Raw genomic sequence first — 20,388 nt, 5'->3', positions numbered from 1 at the left:
ACTTAAAGCTTTTGTCTCTCCTCATTCCTGAGGCCCCACTATCAAAAACCGTGAAAATAAAAAAAAAAAACATAAATCATCTCATGCCTTCTGGCCATTTGAAGGTAATAACTCACCTAAAAGCTATAGTAGGCAATGCATGTGTAAGCAGGTAGGTGCATAAAAAGGCAAGGCAGCCGGGGACAGCAAATTATAGAAGTGAAAGGGGATTGTTTTTTTTTTTTTCAGCTAAATGTGAATAATGTGCCCAAGAACTTTAACCAGATCCATCATCAGTCTTTTACTGATTTTGTAATGTTTTTATTTATTTTTTACTTCAAATGCAGATTCTGCATGGTTGGACATAAAAAGCACCTGTAGATATGATGCTCTGTGAGCACCAATATCTTAAAGGCTAGACCTTATCTGAGCAATCAGGCTTTATGCTAGCTATACACATTACAATCTTTTTACACCTACCAAAACGATGTGAGTGTAGGTTCACCTAAGCAGTCTGTTGAATTTGTATCCAAGCCTGTATGAAGACCCTCCTCCACATAGAAGTTGGCAGATTTAAAAGAATAGCTACAACTAAACTGTAATGTGTGTTGCCGACATAACAGTGCAGAGCCACTATAGACATTAAAGGATTTACATTGTTAAAATTGGTATTAAACAAGTCTTCTCTGACCTCTGTAGTTGTATGTACTGTGAAGTAAATCACCTTAAAAAATACCAAGGGGGTCATTTACTAAAGGCAAATCCACTTTGCACTACAAGTGCAAAGTGCACTTGAAATTGCACTGAAAGTACACTTGGAAGTGCAGTCGCTGTAGATCCGAGGTGGATATGCAAGGGAAATAAAAAAAACAGCATTTTAGCTTGCACATGATTGGATCAGCAGAGCTTCCCCTCATTTCAGATCTTCCCCTCAGATTTACAGCGACTGCACTTCCAAGGGGACTTTCAGTGCAATTTCAAGTGCACTTTGCACTTGTAGTTTGCACTCGTAGTGCAAAGTGGATTTGCCTTTTCATAAATAACCCCCCCAAGACTCATGCTTTAGTCAGTTTCTGCCTGCTTACGGTATCTGCTGTTTGCATACATTAGAAGACAGACAAGCTGCCAATATTCTGAATCAATAGAGGGGAAAGAAGCTAAGATGTCAGTGCTTCTGTTGTGAACATTAAAAAATAATTTCTACACAATGCCTTTAGCATTGTGTAGAAATTCCCTAATTTAAGTGAATGAGGGAACATTTTAAAGCATTTTACTGCTTGTTTGATGTATAATAAATGTAATCATTTAATGTGTACAAGTCTGGGCACAGGTTCATTTTAAGGCTACTGCTTTGTACCATCCAGTGTTACTCCAATTGCAACAATGATGCTTTGTTCACAATCGCTTTACACTGCTCTCTACCACCATGCTGAGGATGGACACATACCACAAATGAGGACTTTATGAGGATTTTATCATGTCTTTTAACACTCAACAATCTTGTAAGTGCTTTTAACCCTTTCTGCCTTTCTTTTCCTTTTTTCACAGTCACTTTAGCCTGTATGAGAGCAATGTGTACACAACACTTCTGCAACCCCTTGAGTAGCTTTGTTGAAGCCATTAATATTACCACCCTGGGACTGAAGCTTTATTTAAAGCGGAGCTCCACCCAAATGGGAAGTTCTGCTTGTCTGCTTCCCCCCCCCCCATTCCGGGCACCTTTTTGGGGGCAGGGGGTACCTGGTTTTGACAGGTACCCCCTCCCACTTGCAGTTCACTTTGTCACCGTGAAGTGAGCTGGAAATTCAGACCCTCCTCCTCCATCCCCCAACTCCCCCCCCCCCACCCAGAGCTAGCCCATTTTGAAAGCGCAGCGCAATTCATGCATGCACAGTGGGAAACCGGCTGTAAAGCCGCAAGGCTTCACGGCCAGTTTCCCTTAGCCAAGATGGGGTCGGCAGCACCCAAGAGCCGATGCAAAAATCGGATGGATGCCTGCACATATTTGTAATATTATGCAGCTTAGCAGTCCTTAGACGCAGTGGTTGCATTTGTTTTATTTTTTTATTTCTACCTGGTGATGCTGCCAGCAGCCCATTTTGCAGCCTTGGGTGACAATGCTCACAGTGCAGTTCAGAAAAAAATGATAAATAGACAGACATAGCCATGCTGATTTTGAAATGTGACAGCAAGTGTGGGCAGATGGTCCCCCCACTCCCTGTCATGGGGGAAAGGGTGAAGCCAGTGAGCAGCGATACATGTTACACCATAAAGACGGGTTGAACCTATCTATTGAAACTGTATCTACAACAGACCAAAAGGGTGCAGATAATTGTAAAGCCCCGTACACACGATCTGAATTTCGAATGGAAAAAGTCTGCCCCATCGGAATAATTCCATCGGAAATTCCGATAAATTCCATTGGAGTTTAGATAGAGAACATGTTTTCTTTTACTCAGATGTAATTCCATCGGAATTCCGATGTGATTTTGGTCGGACAAAGGTCTGATCGTGTGTATGGGGCTTTAGGCTTTCCATACTTTTTGAACTGCTTAGCAGGCTCTCCTCAAGATTCATATTGTACTAAAGTGTTTCAAGTGACACCACTCCAGTGTAATGCCGCGTACACACCATCGTTTTCTGCGATGGAAAAAAACGTCATTTTCAAAAACGTCAATTTAATTGACCGTGTGTGGGCAAAAACGTCGTTTTATGTCTTCTAAAAAACGACAGAAAAAAATTGAAGCATGCTTCAATTTTATGTGTCGTTTTTGGCCGACGTCGTTTTCTGTGTTCTAAACATTGACCGTGTGTACGTAAAAACGTCGATTTAAGCCCGCGCATGCTCAGAAGCAAGTTAGGAGACGGCAGCGCTCATTCATGTAAAACGACTGTTCAGAATGGAATCAGCACATTCGTTAAGGTGTTTTTCAGCTTATAGACAAGAAAACGAAATTTAAAGCACAGTCACTGAAAATCACGAATCGTATCTCACCAAACTTTTACTAACACGCAGCAACACGATATCAGCAAAAGAGGCCGTCTTCCGCATGGAAACGACCCTTTATAGTGACGTCGTGCGTGATTGACGGAACTGCGCTGTGCTAGAGCGTTGTGAAAAAGCGATGGTGTGTATGCTACGTCGTTGTTCAAATTGAAGTTTGAAAAATGACGTTTTTTTAAAGCACATAAAGCGTCGCATTTTTCCATCGCAGAAAACGATGGTGTGTACGCGGCATTAGTTTAAAGAGGACTTTTAGATATGGATATTTTTAAATAGTTACATTGGTCCACCTTACTTGTGGGATTCCTCTAGAACAGGGGTGGGCAATTACATTTTCCCAAGGGTCCACATAAGACGCTGGAAATCTTGTGGAGAGCCAAACTAATATAGGCTGAACTTAAAGTGGAGTTCCACCCATAAACATAACATTATCAGTATTTTTAAAAAACATGTCATTAGTCCTTTATGAATTTTTTTTTTTTTAGATGCCTTCAAAGTGTTGTTGCTAGGCAGCATAGTTAATCTTCCCTCTTCCTGCACCTAGGTGCTTAAGCTTCCTAACCTACACCGCACAGACTCCTGGGAATGTAGTGGGTGTAACTTTCCAGGAGTCTGTGCACTCCCCAGTCTCGAAGAATCATGCGACTTGGACAGTACAGGTGCTGAAACCTGATCTGAAACCTATTACACTGCTTGTGCAGCACTGAGCATGTGTGAGATCTGCAAGGCTGAAATCCAGGATGTCATACAGTCTGGCTTCATGATGCCCACACTTAAGATGGCCCCAGTCAATTTCTATTTTATAACGTGTCTAAATGCTGTAACAACCTAACAAAACGGACCTTAGTTTACTCTACTTTACTCTAACTTTACTAGAATACATTAAGCTTGTGTATTACAGGGGTATTTATATTTAAAACGTGAAATTGTGGCCGGAACTCCGCTTTAATTCAGCCTTAAGCTGGCCATACATGGATCAAAATTTAGCTGGTTCAGCAGGCACTGGCTGAATTCTAGTCCATATATGGGCAGGTTGATTGTACAGAAGTTGATTGACTTCTGTACAACCAGCTTGTTGGATTTTCTCTGATCAATCAGCACCACTGGCTATAGCAGGCAGCGTTAATCAGTTTATTATTATAACAGGGAAGTGTTCCCACTGTCAGAAAACAATAGCTCACTCACATCAAATTTGTGGCCAGGTGAAATCCGATCATCTATTTCATCCAACCTGCTGGTCGAATACCAAAAAAAAAAATTATTCATCAAAAGCCAGCCCTAGTGTGTAGATGCAAAAATACTGTGTTGGATGCCTACTGTAACATGGGAAGAAGAATAAAGTAAATGACTAGCACCTGTGGCAAACTTTCTCACTGTTGCTCTGGGGGAGGAACACACTATGACCGTCATGTAGCAGACTTTGGAACTGCTGTTCCCCCGGGCAAGAAACACTATGCAGCAGGCGGTAGCTGTGCGATCTGAGCACTGTCAGGCTCAGTAGGATCACCACAGTTAAAAGATGGATGTTTCCCTGCCTACAGTACACAGGAGAAAAACTGTCCAGTAGCAGAGCTGCAGGTGATCCGAGCCTCCTCGCTCTACCAATCAGCATCCCTGGCTCCATTCCTGTAGTTTGGCCTGCTCTAAAAAGCATAAACACAGACATCTGTCCACATGCTTCTCTATGCCTCTCAATTAACAAGCCGTGGGGCTCAGAGAGGTATGCTGATACTGGAGGCAGCATTAGTCCCCCCACCAGCTCTAATGCTGAGAACCAAGCGATCAAACACCGCAGATCGCTCAGAGCTCCCTGAGCAGAGAGCTGCTGACCATCAGTCACTGGGGCATTGGGCTCTGGAGGGGGCAAGAGCGGGTGGCTCAAGCTCTTCAGCAGCTCACCGAGAGGCTGAGCCGGCTGACGGTCTGGACATGTGGGCAGATCCCAATCATATTCGCGATCTTTCCTGAGCCTGGTCTGGCTCTGTGATATCAGCCGACAGCTCCAGTTGGTTCTGCACTCCTGTGATCCACAGGAGAAGTAAAGCTAAACTAAACTATGGCCACCTTTAGAGCAGCTGTAGTTGAATTGCCACATATGTCAAAAACAAATTATTCACGCAGTACATTTATAAGTGACTTTAACTGTAAACGTAATTTACTTTATGCTTTATGTTCCAAAGTTGGAGTTTGTCGAATTAGTTTTATTTTTTACATTAACTGCATCTTATTTTCCAAAATGTGTGCAGTTAAAGGGGTTGTAAAGGTTTGTTTTTTTATTTTCTAAATAGGTTCCTTTAAGCTAGTGCATTGTTGGTTCACTTACCTTTTCCTTCGATTTCCCTTCTAAATGTTTTTTTTCTTTGTCTGAATTTCTCACTTCCTGTTTCTCCTCAGTAAGCTTGCCCCCATCATCTGGCTGGGGGTTAGTCAGCCAGAACAGGAGGAACAGGTGAGAAATTCAGAGGTGATACAGCTCTGAAAAAGCTGCTGATCCCTTGAGTGTCTTCCGCCCTACTGAGGCCGACAGGTGCTGGCTCTGCACAAATGCATGGGATTGGAAAGAAATCCTGGACTGCCGCACTCCGTTAAACAATGTCTTTATTGGATAAAATCAAATCAAAACATGATCCAAAATTTGACTATTGCAGTCAAAAATAGACAGTGAACACTAGGACAAAAAAATGGCTAACATGTTTCACATCGTGAGATGCTTACTTATAGCTATAAGTAAGCATTTCACGATGTGAAACATGTTAGCAATTTTTTTGTCCTAGTGTTCACTGACTGTCTATTTTTGACTGCACCATTTTTGGATCATGTTTTGATTTTATCCAATAGACATTGTTTAACAGAGTTCGGCAGTCCAGGATTTCTTTCCAATCCCAGGTGAGAAATCCAGACAAAGAAAACAAAGAAAAAAAAACATTTAGAAGGGAAATTGAAGGAAAATGTAAGAGAACCAACAATGCACTAGCTTAAAGTAACCTATTTTGAAAAATAAAATAAAAAAACGAACCTTTACAACCCATTTAAACCAAAAAGTTCAATCTGGAAACATGCAATTTATAAATACAGATATGGATAAAAATGAGTAAAAGCCGACATTGAAATTATAGTTCTTTTGTTTTTGTCCTGTGAATTCAGAGTGCCCTCTAGTGGCTTAGCCTAGGGACTCCACCTTCTCTAAAAAGATCTGTACATCACCATAGTTATACAAGCCAGAGAGAGTTTAGTTTTATTTCCCTTTTTATTGACAATGGAAGGAAAACATTTTGTCACCATAAACTTCCAACTTTCATTAGTTAAAAATGAGATCTGACAATAAAATAAATGTTTATGAACGTGCATTGGCTTAACGGAATAACTAAAAGGTTTCAGGCAAAAGTCAAGCAGCGGAAGTTGGCAATTAGTTTGAAAAAAAATCGTAACCCCCTACTTGGGAGATGTCCATAATAACTATCAGGGAAGAAGCAACGGTTGCAAACAACAAATAAAGCCACAGCAGGTAATAAGATTGCAGCTATGCCTATGTATTATATCCAGATTTAGATATAATCAAACTTAGTAAAGCTGTGTGAACTGTAGTAACCTATAGCAACTAAGCAGTATGCATTTACGGAGACGTTCACTGCACGATGAATCCTGATTGGTTGCTACAGATTGCTCCACCGTGTAAGATACATGTATCTCTTATTAAACAGGCCTAAATATATAGGCATCTTTCACTTGTCTTTCAGTCATTTCATCTTTAAACAATTCTTTACAAGGCCATCTTGGCGAGGAGAGTAACAATAAATATATTTGCTAAAAGCAAAAGCTGGAATAAACTTATGATTGTTTTTTTTTTATTTTATTTTTTACGTAAGAATCTTAAATATTAAACTGTTGGAATATTACATCCAACAGACACTGGCATCTGAAGAAAAAGTAAAAGGTGTTCTCGGTAAAGCAAAGTGTTTTCTTGGTCCACAGGTTATCATTTCTTTTTTTTTTGCTTTTTTTTTTTTTAAACCAAAGACCGGTGTCCTGGTGATTGCTTTTGACTTATGTAAACAGTTCATTACTCAAAGAGCCATCACAGTGCTTCTCTAAAAGACTTTAACCTATCAAGTGCCTTTTTGTAAGTCCATTAGGCTCCACTGCCAGATTACACCATGGAACCAGAGGCAGGTCTATAGCTGGATGTTTGGAGGCTCTTAGGAGAAACATGTTGAGGCATCTAACTGCTAAACATTTGACTGTTACAATCCAAAAAACTGTAAAAACAGTGAGATGGAAAGGTACAAACATTAGAGACACTATTTCGTCAGGTCTTCCCACATAGACTCAATTGAACTTTAAGTTTTATTTTTTAGAAAATCATATTTATAACCATTTACACTTGAGAAAATAAAAAAGACTTACACTTCATAAAATAAATACACATTAAATACTTAAATATTTCTAGTATATTACAAGGAAAAAACAGATGTAACAGAACATAAAAACGATCGGTTCCATCTCATTAAGTTGTGCACATTAAAACCTCTATGGATCATGGGAACCTTTCTTTTAATTATAGTTGTTCTCTGTCTCTTAAACTAGGCATATGATAATACGATACATAAAAATATTTTCACATTTTAGTTTTGTAGATCAGTGCTCGTTCTGGCATTCAGCTATCGGCCAGATGGTCTCTCGTTTTCATTCTTCTAGGTAGTGCACTTCAGGTAGATGGTTAGAAGAAGACACCTGGGGGGAATACATTCTAGCATTAGAGTTGTTTCATAGCATAACCGTTTTCCTGGCTTTTTATAGCCTTTAGGATTAAAGTGCTAGTGACTGGACAACAATATTCAAAGCCGATGACATGGAACATGCCTACAGCGGGAGAAATCAGAGTTAAGAAAGGAGGCATCCAATAGATTTGCCTGTCCTTTCAGTCAGTCAGGTGACAGGTCTCATGACACGATTCCTGATTGGCCGGGAGGAAGATCAGTGTGACAATAGTGAATATTCATTTGCTAATGTCACCCAACTGAGTGGGCTCAGGGTGAAAGGCTCTGCACCCTGTGCCCACCCTTTTTTGAAGCCTATTAGAGACTCTGGCTCTAATCACATGCTTAAAAAATAAATACAAATAAAACCCATTGGAATCCGTGATCGAGCGACAGTGATCAGTGTACTCTGCAGCCGGCACTACAAGTCGCAACACTGCATGTTCACCATCAGGAGATTGCTGCCTGAGTAAAATTAAGATGTGTAACATACCCTGCAGTAGCCAAAGATGGTGGACATATCATTACAGCTAACCTATGTTTTTCCTATTTCATCTCCCTTTATGTTTGGGTAGGAAATCACTAGTAGCATCAACTAAAATTATATTTTGTTGACCCGTAAGCAGGCAGATGATACAGAATGCTGCAACACTGAGCCAGGAAACAGTGGTTCCCCATGACTTCCTATGCAGTGTGACAGGAGCGTAAGACACTCAAAATTAATTAAATTAACAGTACTTCACTCAAAGCAGAATTTTACACATAACTTAATAAAAAATAATATTCTTTAGCAAGGGACATACAGTACATTTCACATTAATACTTATGTTACCAAAATGAGCGTGTGCTACAAATTGCCTACTGCATTGTTTCTTCTTGCTGGAGGCTGCTGTTTTGCTGAAGCCCGGTGCCCGTGATCAGCAGTAAATCGTTAGGCTGTCAGCAGATTGGCCTCTAGTAGCTCAGATTTTTGGCACAATGCCAAAAATGGAGAGCAACTGAGCATGTGCAGAGAAGGGTGAGACCTGGATTTTTAACAGTATAGGCACTTATTGTTAATGTACATAGCTATACTTGCAAAAGTGGCAAACCTGAAGTGATCTAGCAGGACTTAATTTTCTGATGAAAGTTCTACTTTAAGCTAGGTTCACACTGTTGCGATCCGATTTTGATCAGACTGTCGGTGCGATTTTGTGATACAGCTTGAATGCGGTTTGCTTATTCTATGGGGCCAGAATCGCCCTGGAATCGCACCAAAGTAGCACAGGACCCTTTTCCAAAATCACGCTGCATTGATGTGAAGAGGCACCATTAAAAAAAATTGTTCATGTGACCCAAGTCGCATCTGAAATTGCACTAGTGTGAACCAGGCCTTAAGGTGGTCTAAACAGACCAAGTTGTGGCTGGCAACTCAGCATGAGCAGTGAAGCCTGCAAGCCTATCATCACCCACAGTGGTAAATTACCATTTTGTGAATTAGTTTGCTTATACTTGGCAAAAATGACTTTTACGACATAAATAATAAAACACATTACTTACTGTTAGTCAGTGCTTTGCTCTTTGTTTTGTTTTTTTTGTTTAAAGTGTTGTCAACATGAATATGTCCGGACTGTAGAGCTGTCTAGTCTCTGCATTGCGGAAGGAGCAGCTGCTAAGAAAATGCAAATATATATGTTCAGTAACTGAACATAAATCATCCCAACCATCTATTACTACTCAGCACACACTGGTTTTCAAAAAAATTCCTCTCACATTAGGCTAAATAAACTATATGATAACAATGTAGTCTTCTATGCATCTCTTCTATACAAAGACTACAAATCTGCATAGATCAATAAGTGTACTTAAAGAGGTTGTAAAGGTAAATTTTTTCCCCTAAATAGCTTCCTTTACCTTAGTGCGGTCCTCCTTCACTTACCTCATCCTTCCATTTTGCTTTTAAATGTCCTTATTTCTTCTGAGAAATCCTCACTTCCTGTTCTTCTGTCTGTAACTCCACACAGTAATGCAAGGCTTTCTCCCTGGTGTGGAGTGTCGTGCTCGCCCCCTCCCTTGGACTACAGGGGAGTCAGGACGCCCACTAACACACAGCTCCTTTCTCTATCTGCAACATAGAGAGTGCTCTCCTAAAAGCAAAATCGAAGGATGAGGTAAGTGAAGAAGGACTGCACTGAGGTAAAGGAAGCTATTTAGGAAAAAAAATTGTACCTTTACAACCCCTTTAAGGTTAAATGTTTTTTTGCTCCTCATACCTTGATAAGTCATGTTTAGTAGTTTGCAGCCCTGAAATAACAATATTCTGTATAGCTAAGGGCCTCCCCAAAGAACTCTTGTATGAAAGTAGGCAACCCTCTTCTACTATGAAACCTAAAGAGGCCCTGGGGAATTTAAGCATTACAAAATTCCCAAAATGAATTGTGAAAGGCCTATCCTCAAATGTGAAGTCATGAAACAATGGGGTTTCTATAGTGTAAGCTGTACTGGGGTTGATTTACTAAAACTGGAGACTGCGACATCTGGTGCTGCTTTGCATGATAGCCAATCAGCTTCCAGGTTTTATTGTCAAAGCTTAAGGCCGGGTTCACACTGTCGCCACATGCGGCGCTCAGCAGGGGTCCGGTGCGTGATGGTTCACCGGTTCAGGTCCGATTTCAGCCCGGATTTTGGGCTGAAATCTAACTTGAAACGCACCAAAAAAGGCACGTGTTTTTCCGGCACACCGCACCGGACCCACTACGGAGATTTGTGAACCGACTCCATACAGAGCCAGTCACATTCTCCTGCTATGCGAATTGAATGCGGGGAACTCCGCATTCAAGTCGCATAGATGTGAATCCGACCTTATTGAACAAGCTGAAGTTAGAAGCTGATTGGCTACCATGCACATCTGCATTTGATTTTGTACTCTCCAGTTTTTTTTTTTTTTTTTTCAAAAGTATTTATTGAGTTTTCAAGAGTTATAACAAAACAGGGTAAGATAAGGGCATCACAAAACAAGTAGCAGGAGGGGACGCAGCCCCGAAAATGTAATGTCATTAGATTAGCGAGAACATACATGTGACATAGTGGAGGCAAGGTTTTCGAGGTCGGGTACCTGGAGAGATTTTGAGGGGGATGGGTGTGGGGAGGGAGTTCTCTTTCACACTCCCCCCAAAAGGGGGGGGGGGCGCCAAAGAGGATGTTTGTCTCCATGTAGACAGATAAATATACATGAGAGTATGGGAGTACGAACTGGTAGGATCTGTAGGGTGAGCTTAGAAAAACAAATCTAAAACTGGTGCATAATAATTCGCTAACAACAGCTATGAGAGACATTGCAAACATTATGATGTAGTATAAAACATAAGGGGAAGAAAAAGGAGCTGAAAGTAAAAATAACAGTGGGGGGGGGGGCACCGTGGTATAAGCTGCAGTCATTGAGGCATAGAAGTGGGGGGGGGAAGGGGGGGGTGGTGACCTCCGGATCATCTAATGCAGTTCAGGTCATCTGGAAGTGGTGGATCGGGCAGCGGGTGATGGCGAGTCCCCAGCTGGGAACAGAGGCGGAGGGGATTTGAAGTATGAGAAGGAGTATTGGTCAAAATTGGAGAAGTCCTCTTGAGAAAGCGTAGTGGCCATGAAAGGCTCCCAAGTTGAGAGGAAGCGGGCCTTTGCTGAAGCTCGCTGAAAATCTGTGGTGGCTCGCTCCTTGTAGAGGAGGAGAAGAAGATCCCGTTGGATTTGAGTGATGGAGGGGGGTAGAGGAGATATCCAGTTCCTCAGGATTGCCCGTCGTGCAACAAGGAAGCAGAGTAGAGGCCAGTTCTTGGGTGCCTGTGGATGAGGCGGAGCAGCATTGGAGTGAGGGGCAGATCCTTGAGATCTTTGAAGTAGCAGGGGGTCCCAGTATCCAAATATGAGGAGAAGAGGATCTTTGGGCAGCCTCAGTAGAGTAATTTGAAAGACGTAGGCCAGGACTTGGTCCCAAAAAGTCGAGATAAATGAGCATGACCAGAACCGATGTGCCAAAGAAGGTTTTGGTTGAAGACACAGGGGGCAGGAGGCCCCGTTCGAGTCCTGCGATGATCGCAGATAGGGGATGTGGGCCCGGTGGAGGATTTTTAGCTGGGTTTCCTTCCAGATTTCGTTAGGGGTTATCCGTTGGACTTTATTGAAACCGTGCAGCAGTTTGGGTATTAGGTCCTCGTCAGGAAAGTCCTTGCCCCAATTCGCGACAGATGAGGATGATATGGACGGTAGGGCTTCAAGAAGCAGGGGTTTGTAGATGTCATAAATCTTATATGAACCTTCCATGAGCAGCCGGTCAGTAAACTTGGAAGAAAAACGTTTCGAGGGCTCACTACAAGAGGAGCGTAGGTAGTTGATGCATTGCCAGTAGTGGAAAGCATGGGATTTGGGCAGATCAAAGGCCTCGGCAATTTTTACAAAAGATAAGGGAATGCCAGTCGAAGAGTCACATATAGATGAGAAAAGTGAGAGTCCCTTATCCTGCCAAACTTTGAAGGGTTTATGGTCTAAACCTGCGGGGAAGCTGGGGTTGCCTTGAATGGGAAGATGCCGTGACATGAAGGGGGATAGGCCAAGGAGTTTCCGAGTTTCCCTCCAGGCGATGACGGTATCTCTAAGTAACAGGTTATGTTGGAGCGTAGGGGTAATCGATTTCCATTTGCAGTGTAGAAGAGCCACTAGGGAGAAGGGGTGTACCATAGCAGATTCTAGACAGTAGTTTGAGTACCTTGAAGAGTGTGATATCCAGTCTAGACTTATCCTCAATAAACATGCTAGGTTGTACAGCCTGACACTAGGAAGACTAACTCCACCTTCGCCCCTGGGAAGAAAAAGTTTTTTCAAAGCTATGCGAGGTCTCTTGCCATGCCATATGAATTTTGAGATAGCCGATTCAATACGTTTAACATCTTTATGGCGTAGGAGCAGGGGTATGGTCTGCATTGGGTAAAGTAGTCTGGCAAAGCTGACCATTTTGACCAAGTGACATCTTCCCAGGAGCGAGAGCGGCAGATCCGACCAGTTCCTCAATTCTTGAGAGATTTTTGTTATCAGAGGGGGGTAATTCAAGTGGTACAGAGAGGAGGGCAGTTTGCCAATTTTTATACCAAGGTAAGTGATGTGAGAAGTAGCTACCGTGAAAATAGAGTGACGCGTCCAGGGAGGGTCAGGGTGGGAGCCTAGGGGGAGGATTTCACTTTTGGAGTAGTTTATTCGGAGGCCAGAACAAAGTCGAAACCTGTCGAAGATCGTTTTGATGGTGAGCATGTCAGCGGAGGGGTTTGCCGAAAAAATTAGGACGTCATCCGCAAAGAGCGACGAACGAAGTTCGTGAGAGCCCGTTCGAATGCCATGGAGGGGGGCGGTTTGCGAAAGGTGTCTAGACAGGGGTTCTAGCGCTATGTTAAAAAGGAGCGGGGAAAGGGGGCAGCCTTGCCGCGTCCCCTTATGAAGGCGAAATTCCTCTGAAAGGATTCCAGCAGCTACCAATTTTGCAGAAGGGGTCGCATACATCGCGTTGATAAGATGACAGAAGGGGCCGGAGAATCCCATTTTCGCCATAGATAGAGACAGCCATTCGAAGTTAACATTATCGAAGGCTTTCTCCGCATCTAGTGTGACAATGGCAAAGTCCCCATCCGGGTGTTGTTTGGCGTGTTCCAGGGCCAGCATTACTTTGCGAATATTTAAGGTGGCCGTTCTGCCTTTTACAAAGCCCGATTGTGCTGGATGGATCAGGGACGGGATAGTGGCGGAAAGCCTGTTTGCGATGATTTTAGATAAAATTTTGACATCTAGATTTAAAAGGGATATTGGCCTGTATGAGCCTGGCTCGAGGGGATCTTTACCTTTTTTGGATAATAATTTGATGATGGCCTGGTTTCCCGAGGGGAGATAAGGGCCGCCGGACCACACGCCGCTGTATACTTTGTGTAGAGTAGGTTCTACAATGTTCTGTAAGGTCTTATAGAATTCGCTCGTGAAGCCGTCAGGGCCCGGGGCTTTTGAGGGTGTGAGTTTGCGGATGGTATCCGAGATCTCGGCGGTGGAAATGGGGGTGTTTAGGTCTGCCAGTTGAGAGGGGGTGAGTTTGGGAATAAATAGGTTCTCTAGGAAGGCGGCCGCCGTCATTTTGTCGATGGGGTCCGGGCCGTACAGGGCCGAGTAGTATTGGAGCATTGCTTTATTGATCGCCGGGGGCGTGGTGTGAACATTGCCGCTGGAGTCTCTCAAGGAGGTGATATGGGTGGGAGCGAACGAGCCTTTGCATAATCTGGCTAAAAGTTTACCCGACTTGTTTCCGAATTTGTGGAGTGTGGCGTCTAAATTGGCCTTTTTAACCTTTTCTAGAGTGTCTGCCCAAGTGTCAAATGATCTCTTGGCTGCGTGCCACTCGTCTCTGTTGTCAGAGGAGTCAGCTAGGTAGAGACTCCTTTGCGCTTTATGTAGTCGGGAGCTGGCCAATTTATATTTAGACATGGCATTTCTTTTAAAGGAAGTGGCATATGATATGATCTGCCCTCTGAGGAAAGCTTTGCCGGCGTCCCAAAAGAGGTTCGGGTCATCTATATGAGGGGCGTTTGCCGAGGAGTATTCCATCCAGGCTTTCTCCATAAAGTGTTGAAAGTCTGAATGATTGTGGAGGTAAGAGGGAAAGCGCCATAGCCGAGGGTGAGGAGGAAGGTCGAGGTTGTCAAGAGAGACTGATACCGGGGCGTGGTCAGACACCGCGATGTCTAGTATGTCAGTTGCTGATATCAAGGGGATTAAATCGTCTGATCCGAAAAAATAAGTCTATCCTAGTGAACACTGCGTGGGGGTTCGAGTAAAATGTAAATTCCCTGTCTGCGGGGTGAGATAAACGCCATAGGTCTCGCAAATGAAGCGAGTCCATAGTGGAGGCGAAGAGCGAGGGTTGCGAAGGGTCCGGGCTCGAGCTGGAGTGTTTAGGGTAAGATCTATCATCTACCTGATGCAGGGTGTCATTAAAGTCACCGCCAACCAAGTGCGGGAGGTTGGTGGTTTGCAGTAACCAGGAAGATAGCTCGCCGTAGAAAGCTTTTCCTGGGCTGTTAGGGGCATACACGTTTGAGATGACCAGTTCCTTGGAACCAATTTTGAGATGGGCCGATACCAACCGGCCATGGGAATCGGAATTTACCGCAAGGACCGTGCATGGGAGGTTTTTGTGGATTAGCAAGAGGACACCTGCCTTGCGGCCTACGGCCTCTGAACCCAGGACCGTGCCCACCCAGAGTTTTTTCATGCGCGAAAAGTCGGACGCGGGGAGGTGGGTCTCCTGTAGTAGTGCTATGTCAGCCTTAAGCCGTTTCAGGTGTCTGAGGATCTTCATTCTCTTGTTTGGGGACCTAAGTCCCTTCACATTCCATGAAAAAACTTTCATGTTGGGGATTCCAGGAGCGGGGTCTGAGATGTATTTCTATGATAAGCACCACTTGGTGAGGGGCCAGGGGAGGTCGCCATATAAAGGTGCATTAGGATCTGTAGGACACGGGGGAGGAGGGGGTGAGCAGGATGTACGTGTGTAGGTGCCGGAGGGAGGGGGACAAAAAGGAGGGGAAGGAAGTGCAGGAGGGATGCCCGGGGAGGGAGTAACAGAGAGAACAAAAATTGTAAAACCAAATACACGAACTTCACTTTTTTCCACATGAAGTCACTGTACGAGCAGGCCCCTTGTCACGACCTAGGTGACGCGTGCCCGAGAGCCCAGGATTAGATGGCAGGCTCATCGCGGCTAACAAGCAGTGTACATAGTGAGGGGGGGAGCAGTGTTGCTGCGTACAGTGAGGCCAGGAGACACAACATTATATAAAGAGAATGGTACATCCTTACTAACCCTGTTGCAAGGATAAAACAAGCAGGGAGAGGGGGAAGGGGGGCGAAGCTGGCTGGTCTAGGTACAGTAAGCCACCCATGTGCGAAGATATACCATATCAAACGGGATACTAAAGGAAACCCAAAAAAGTGTCTTAACGATATCAAACGGAGATAAACATATAACTTAACACAGAAGTCTACCTGACCGGTTGATGTGGGGGTGGGATACCACCCGTAGGTGGAGAGACAAGTAGTGCAGGAGCATGCCTGCTCCGAGAGGATCTTGCCGGTGCACTAAAAATTATCGAAGGAGGGAGTAACCCAGGTGGGGACGATGGTTGCAGGCATATCACTTCACAGTGGTCCAGGCCGGTTCTTGGGCCGAGGCCCTGAAGCGCTTAGGTGATTCTTTCCTCGGGCTTCTTTGGTCCAGGGGGCGGTTAAGTGTCGGGGCCTTGGAGGGCGTTTGGTGGTTGGGGTGAGCTTGTCGCGACCGTAGAAAAGCTTCGGCTTCTGAGGGGTCCTGAAAAGTCAGCTGTTCGCCATTAGGGGCCTTGAAGCGCAGTATGGCAGGGAAGGCCAGGGTAAATTTAACTTGGTGTTTGAACAGTTCAGTACAGACCTGCTGAAAGGCCTTCCGTTTCTTTGATACCTCGATGGAGTAGTCGGCAAAAACTAACACTTTTACGCCATCGATCTGGAGCTGACGGGCTTGCCTAAAGGATTGCAATATGAGGGACTTGTCAGCGTAGTTGAGGTATTTTGCAATAATCGGTCGCGGTGACTTGCGGTCGGAGTTGAATGTCCCCATGCGATGTGCCCTTTCGACTATGCACGGGCCTGGGAGGCCCAGCGCCTCTGGGATGCGCTGAGCGCAGAAATCCGAGAGAGCGGAGGCCTGGAGAGATTCTGGGACACTGACGAATCGCAGGTTGCTCCTCCTTGATCTGTTTTCTAAATCGTCCAATTTCTGGAGGATGAATTGGTTTGTCTTGTCCTGCGCGTGTTCTAAGGCCTGGGTCTGATAGATTTCCTCTTCTGTGCTGGACAAACGGTGTTCCAGCTCATTTAATCTGGAGCTGTGTTCCCCTAGCTGGGCCTTTATCTGTGCCATCCCAGCGTTCACGGCCTTCTCCACTGATGCCGCAATCATGGGTGTTAGCAGGGCGGCCACAGCTTGAGCTATCCGCTCAGTGTTATTATCCCCCGCTGAGTGGGGTGAGGATGCTTGTGGAGGTGGAGAGGGGGTGATGGTGCCGCTTACCTCCATTGCAGCTGGCGCGTCTGACGTCCGCGGAGCGGAGTAGGCCGAAGCCGGGGCCTCGATTTGCGGTTGGGCCGCCGCCGGCTGCGCCGTCTGCGCCGAGTGGCTCCGGGAGCCAGATTTCTCCACAAAACGGTCCATCCGTGTGCGGGGACGTGCCCAGAGGTGGAGGAGGGCTCGGATGGCTGCTCGGACTGGCTTTAAAGGCCGGTTTGTTCGTCGTGCGGCGGGAGCTGCTGAGGAGAGCAGTCACTCCATGCGGCGCCGGAACCGGAAGATCCTCTCCAGTTTTAGTAAATCAACCTCACTGTGTCTATGATTTATCACACATGATCAAGTAATGTTGTCATTGTGGCTGTTCATTTTGTGCAGGTTTTTTTGTGCAGGCCCCTTTCACATGGCGTGGACTCTGCTGCTCAGTGAGGAATCTGTCTGCTGAGCCCCACTAAGATTGTGAATGGTTTGTCTTTGTAGTCAGAGTCTTCGAGTATGAAATGTGATAACCCTAACAACCAAGGCCTGAGGTGTGCCTTGGCCTAGCTGGTCGTTATGCCTGAAAAGAGGGCATACCCTGAATGTAAGAATATGAAAATGTACAAAGAGAAATAGTGTGTATGAAAGCTGGGGGAAACAGGTGGGTGGGAAACCTGAAATGGCGCCAACATAGGACCCGACGTGGGAGCAGACTCCTTCCCTTCGGCCAGCCTTTATACTTGTAGTGAGACTCTTCGAGTATGAAATGTGATAACCCTAACAACCAAGGCCTGAGGTGTGCCTTGGCCTAGCTGGTCGGTATGCCTGAAAAGAGGGCAAAATACACCAATTTAGGTTTAAAAGGGTAGGTAACAATCCATCCAGTAGAGTAGCGTGCCCTGGATGGCAACAGTATATGTATCCGCTATGACAGGAGAAACCCACCGACCCATGACTTGTGAAAGAAGGAACCCGCTAACAAACCTGCGAAGCAACCCAGAACTCAACTAACCGACTCATGAAAGATGAATAAGCCCGATGCTGGAGACAACCCCGCCATGAGAATGAACTGCTAGTGATGAGAGGATGCATGGGGGGGAAATGGAGCAAGGGCTGGCCCGAGAAGCCCCTGCAAAGACGGCCAAGAAGATAGAAATACTACAACCGCAAGCCAGGGAAAGAGCTCTGAAAACCCCAACCCCTGTCCTACCCATGTTGGTATGGGGAAGTGAGAGGGTGAGTGCAAAAATTACAACTGGCAGGAGACTAAAGTCCTGGATACCTGAAAAAGGCGGATAAGGCCAACGCGCTAAGGCAACAAGCACCATTACACGTGGAAACCAGACCCGCAGAACATTGGTCCCACCTGAAAACGATCAGGTCGTGCTTCTGCCTGTAACCTGACAACCGAACCTGAATCCTGAAACATCAGTTATCCTGCCCTATCAAACAGCACGGCTGACAGCAGAGATAGCAAGGAACGTTGACATCGGTGTGGATGCCGAACCAACCCTCCCCCGAAACTGTAGCGAAATCTGAAACGCCAGACCACGGATGAGTACCTTGATAAAAAATCCTCGCAGGAAGAGCAGCCCAAAGTACGATATTGGAACTTGCCATTAGGAAACCCGGTGGCTCGGCCCCCCCACCTTCAGAATGACGGCAAGAAAACTGCCTCCAGTGCTTGATTGGTGATGGAAGCATGACTGTCTGCTAAGCCAAGATACTTCAAACAAACCTGACGATCAAGTGATGAGGCCCACATGCAGGCCTGGAAAGACTACCAGCAGGTCTGTCCAAGGACTGGGGATGGGAGATTCCAACACCACCCCTGACAAGGAACGAACCTGGCACAGACATGAAACCGAAAGCCTGATAGACCGGACCCAAGAGGATGCTGACCTAGCCTGCATAAATGGAAGAAGAGCAGGAGCTGGGGGTGCGCCGACATGACATATGGAAAGCCCAAGGTAAGAAAACGCAAACTAGAAAATACGACAACAGACCACCAGACATGAAACAACAACACTCCTCTGAGCCTACCTAAGTATAAGAACATGAGGCAGACACGACAAGACCACTGTGCGTGAATGAACCGGATGAAAGCCCCCCTCCTACACTGGTGTGAGTGGCGAGTGAGCCCGAGTAACCTGCAGTGCAGACACAGGCAATTAAACTGAACACTCAGGGCTAGTGTACCCACGGAGCGTGGTGGGAAGTTGTATAGGCGTAAGAATGAATGTGCATCGTATGACGTATGGTATACGGGCGAGAAGATTGTGGTCAACAATCATTAAAAACAAAACCTCAGCCAGTATAGATCTGTAGACGTGACAGACCCTGAGATGTGATCACTAGCTAATCAACCCAGGTTGCAACATGGACAAAGTATAACAAGACATGGTAACCAACAAAGAAGACAACGCTATGACAGACAACGCTATGACAGACAATGCTATGACAGACAATGCTGGGCCATAAACGTGAGACTGGACGCTGGGCCAGAAACGTGAGACTGGACGCTGGGCCAGAAATGTGAGACTGGACGCTGGGCCAGAAATGTGAGACTGGACGCTGGGCCAGAAACGTGAGACTGGACGCTGGGCCAGAAACGTGAGACTGGACGCTGGGCCAGAAACGTGAGACTGGACGCTGGGCCAGAAACGTGAGACTGGACGCTGGGCCAGAAACGTGAGACTGGACGCTGGGCCAGAAACGCATGACTGAGACACAGGGCCAGAAACACATGACCGAAACGCCGTGACTGAACGCTGAGCCAGAAACGCTGTGACAGAAATGCTGGGCCAGAAACGCTGAGCCAGAAACGCTGTTACAGAAATGTTGGGCCAGAAACGCTGAGCCAGAAACACTGTGACAGAAATGCTGGGCCAGAAACGCTGTGACAGAAATGCTGAGCCAGAAATGCTGGGTCTGAAACGCAAGAGAGAAATGCTGGGCCAGAAACGCAAGACAGAAATGCTGGGCCAGAAACGCAAGACAGAACTGCTGGGCCAGAAACACAAGACAGAACTGCTGGGCCAGAAACGCAAGACAGAACTGCTGGGCCAGAAATGCAAGACAGAACTGCTGGGTCAGAAACGCTGCTGAGACACAAAATGCAGTATTGCAAGCAGCCAGCATGACCTGTGGGTGGACAACCCCCCCCCCCCCAAGCCGTCAGCGTGGGACAACAGAGGGGGACAACTGCTGGAAATGCCGAGGATCCATGGCGTCTGGAACACCGGACCCAAGGACTGAAGAACCCCCGCCCCCCTAGCACCTAGCAGGACTAAGTTGTCACGCAAACGCAGGGGCAGAAATGCTATGACAGCAACCCCTGGGGCAGAAACGCTGTGACACAAACCCCTGGGGCAGAAACGCTGTGACACAAACCCCTGGGGCAGAAACGCTGTGACACAACCCCTGGGGCAGAAACGCTGTGACAGAAACCCCTGGGGCAGAAGCTTCTGACAGAAACCCCTGGGGCAGAAGCTTCTGACAGAAACCCCTGGGGCAGAAACGCTGTGACAGAAACCCCTGGGGCAGAAACGCTGTGTCAGAAACCC

The 20,388-nt window shown here is 45.7% G+C and overlaps 1 protein-coding gene across 11 annotated transcripts in view; it reads right to left on the bottom strand.

Annotated features, from left to right (window-relative positions):
• Nucleotides 1-6,832: 6,832 nt before the first annotated feature.
• PPFIA2 (PTPRF interacting protein alpha 2) overlaps nucleotides 6,833-20,388 on the bottom strand; it is a 480,721-nt gene continuing 467,165 nt past the window's right edge. For 10 of the 11 annotated variants that reach the window (XM_040344192.1, XM_040344193.1, XM_040344196.1 and 7 more), the window contains 2 exons: nucleotides 9,280-9,391; nucleotides 6,834-7,714 (listed from right to left, as the gene is read on the bottom strand). In XM_040344192.1, coding sequence (XP_040200126.1) covers nucleotides 9,330-9,391 — 62 coding nt within the window. In that variant the 3' untranslated portion in view covers nucleotides 6,834-7,714; nucleotides 9,280-9,329. Of the gene's footprint in view, nucleotides 7,715-9,279; nucleotides 9,392-20,388 lie in introns of all 11 variants that reach the window. The other variant, XM_040344191.1, reaches the window with a different exon arrangement.

This window comes from Rana temporaria, chromosome 3 (assembly GCF_905171775.1).
Source record: "Rana temporaria chromosome 3, aRanTem1.1, whole genome shotgun sequence".
NCBI classification, from domain to species: domain Eukaryota; kingdom Metazoa; phylum Chordata; class Amphibia; order Anura; family Ranidae; genus Rana; species Rana temporaria.
This window is presented reverse-complemented; position numbering and strand designations above follow the sequence as displayed.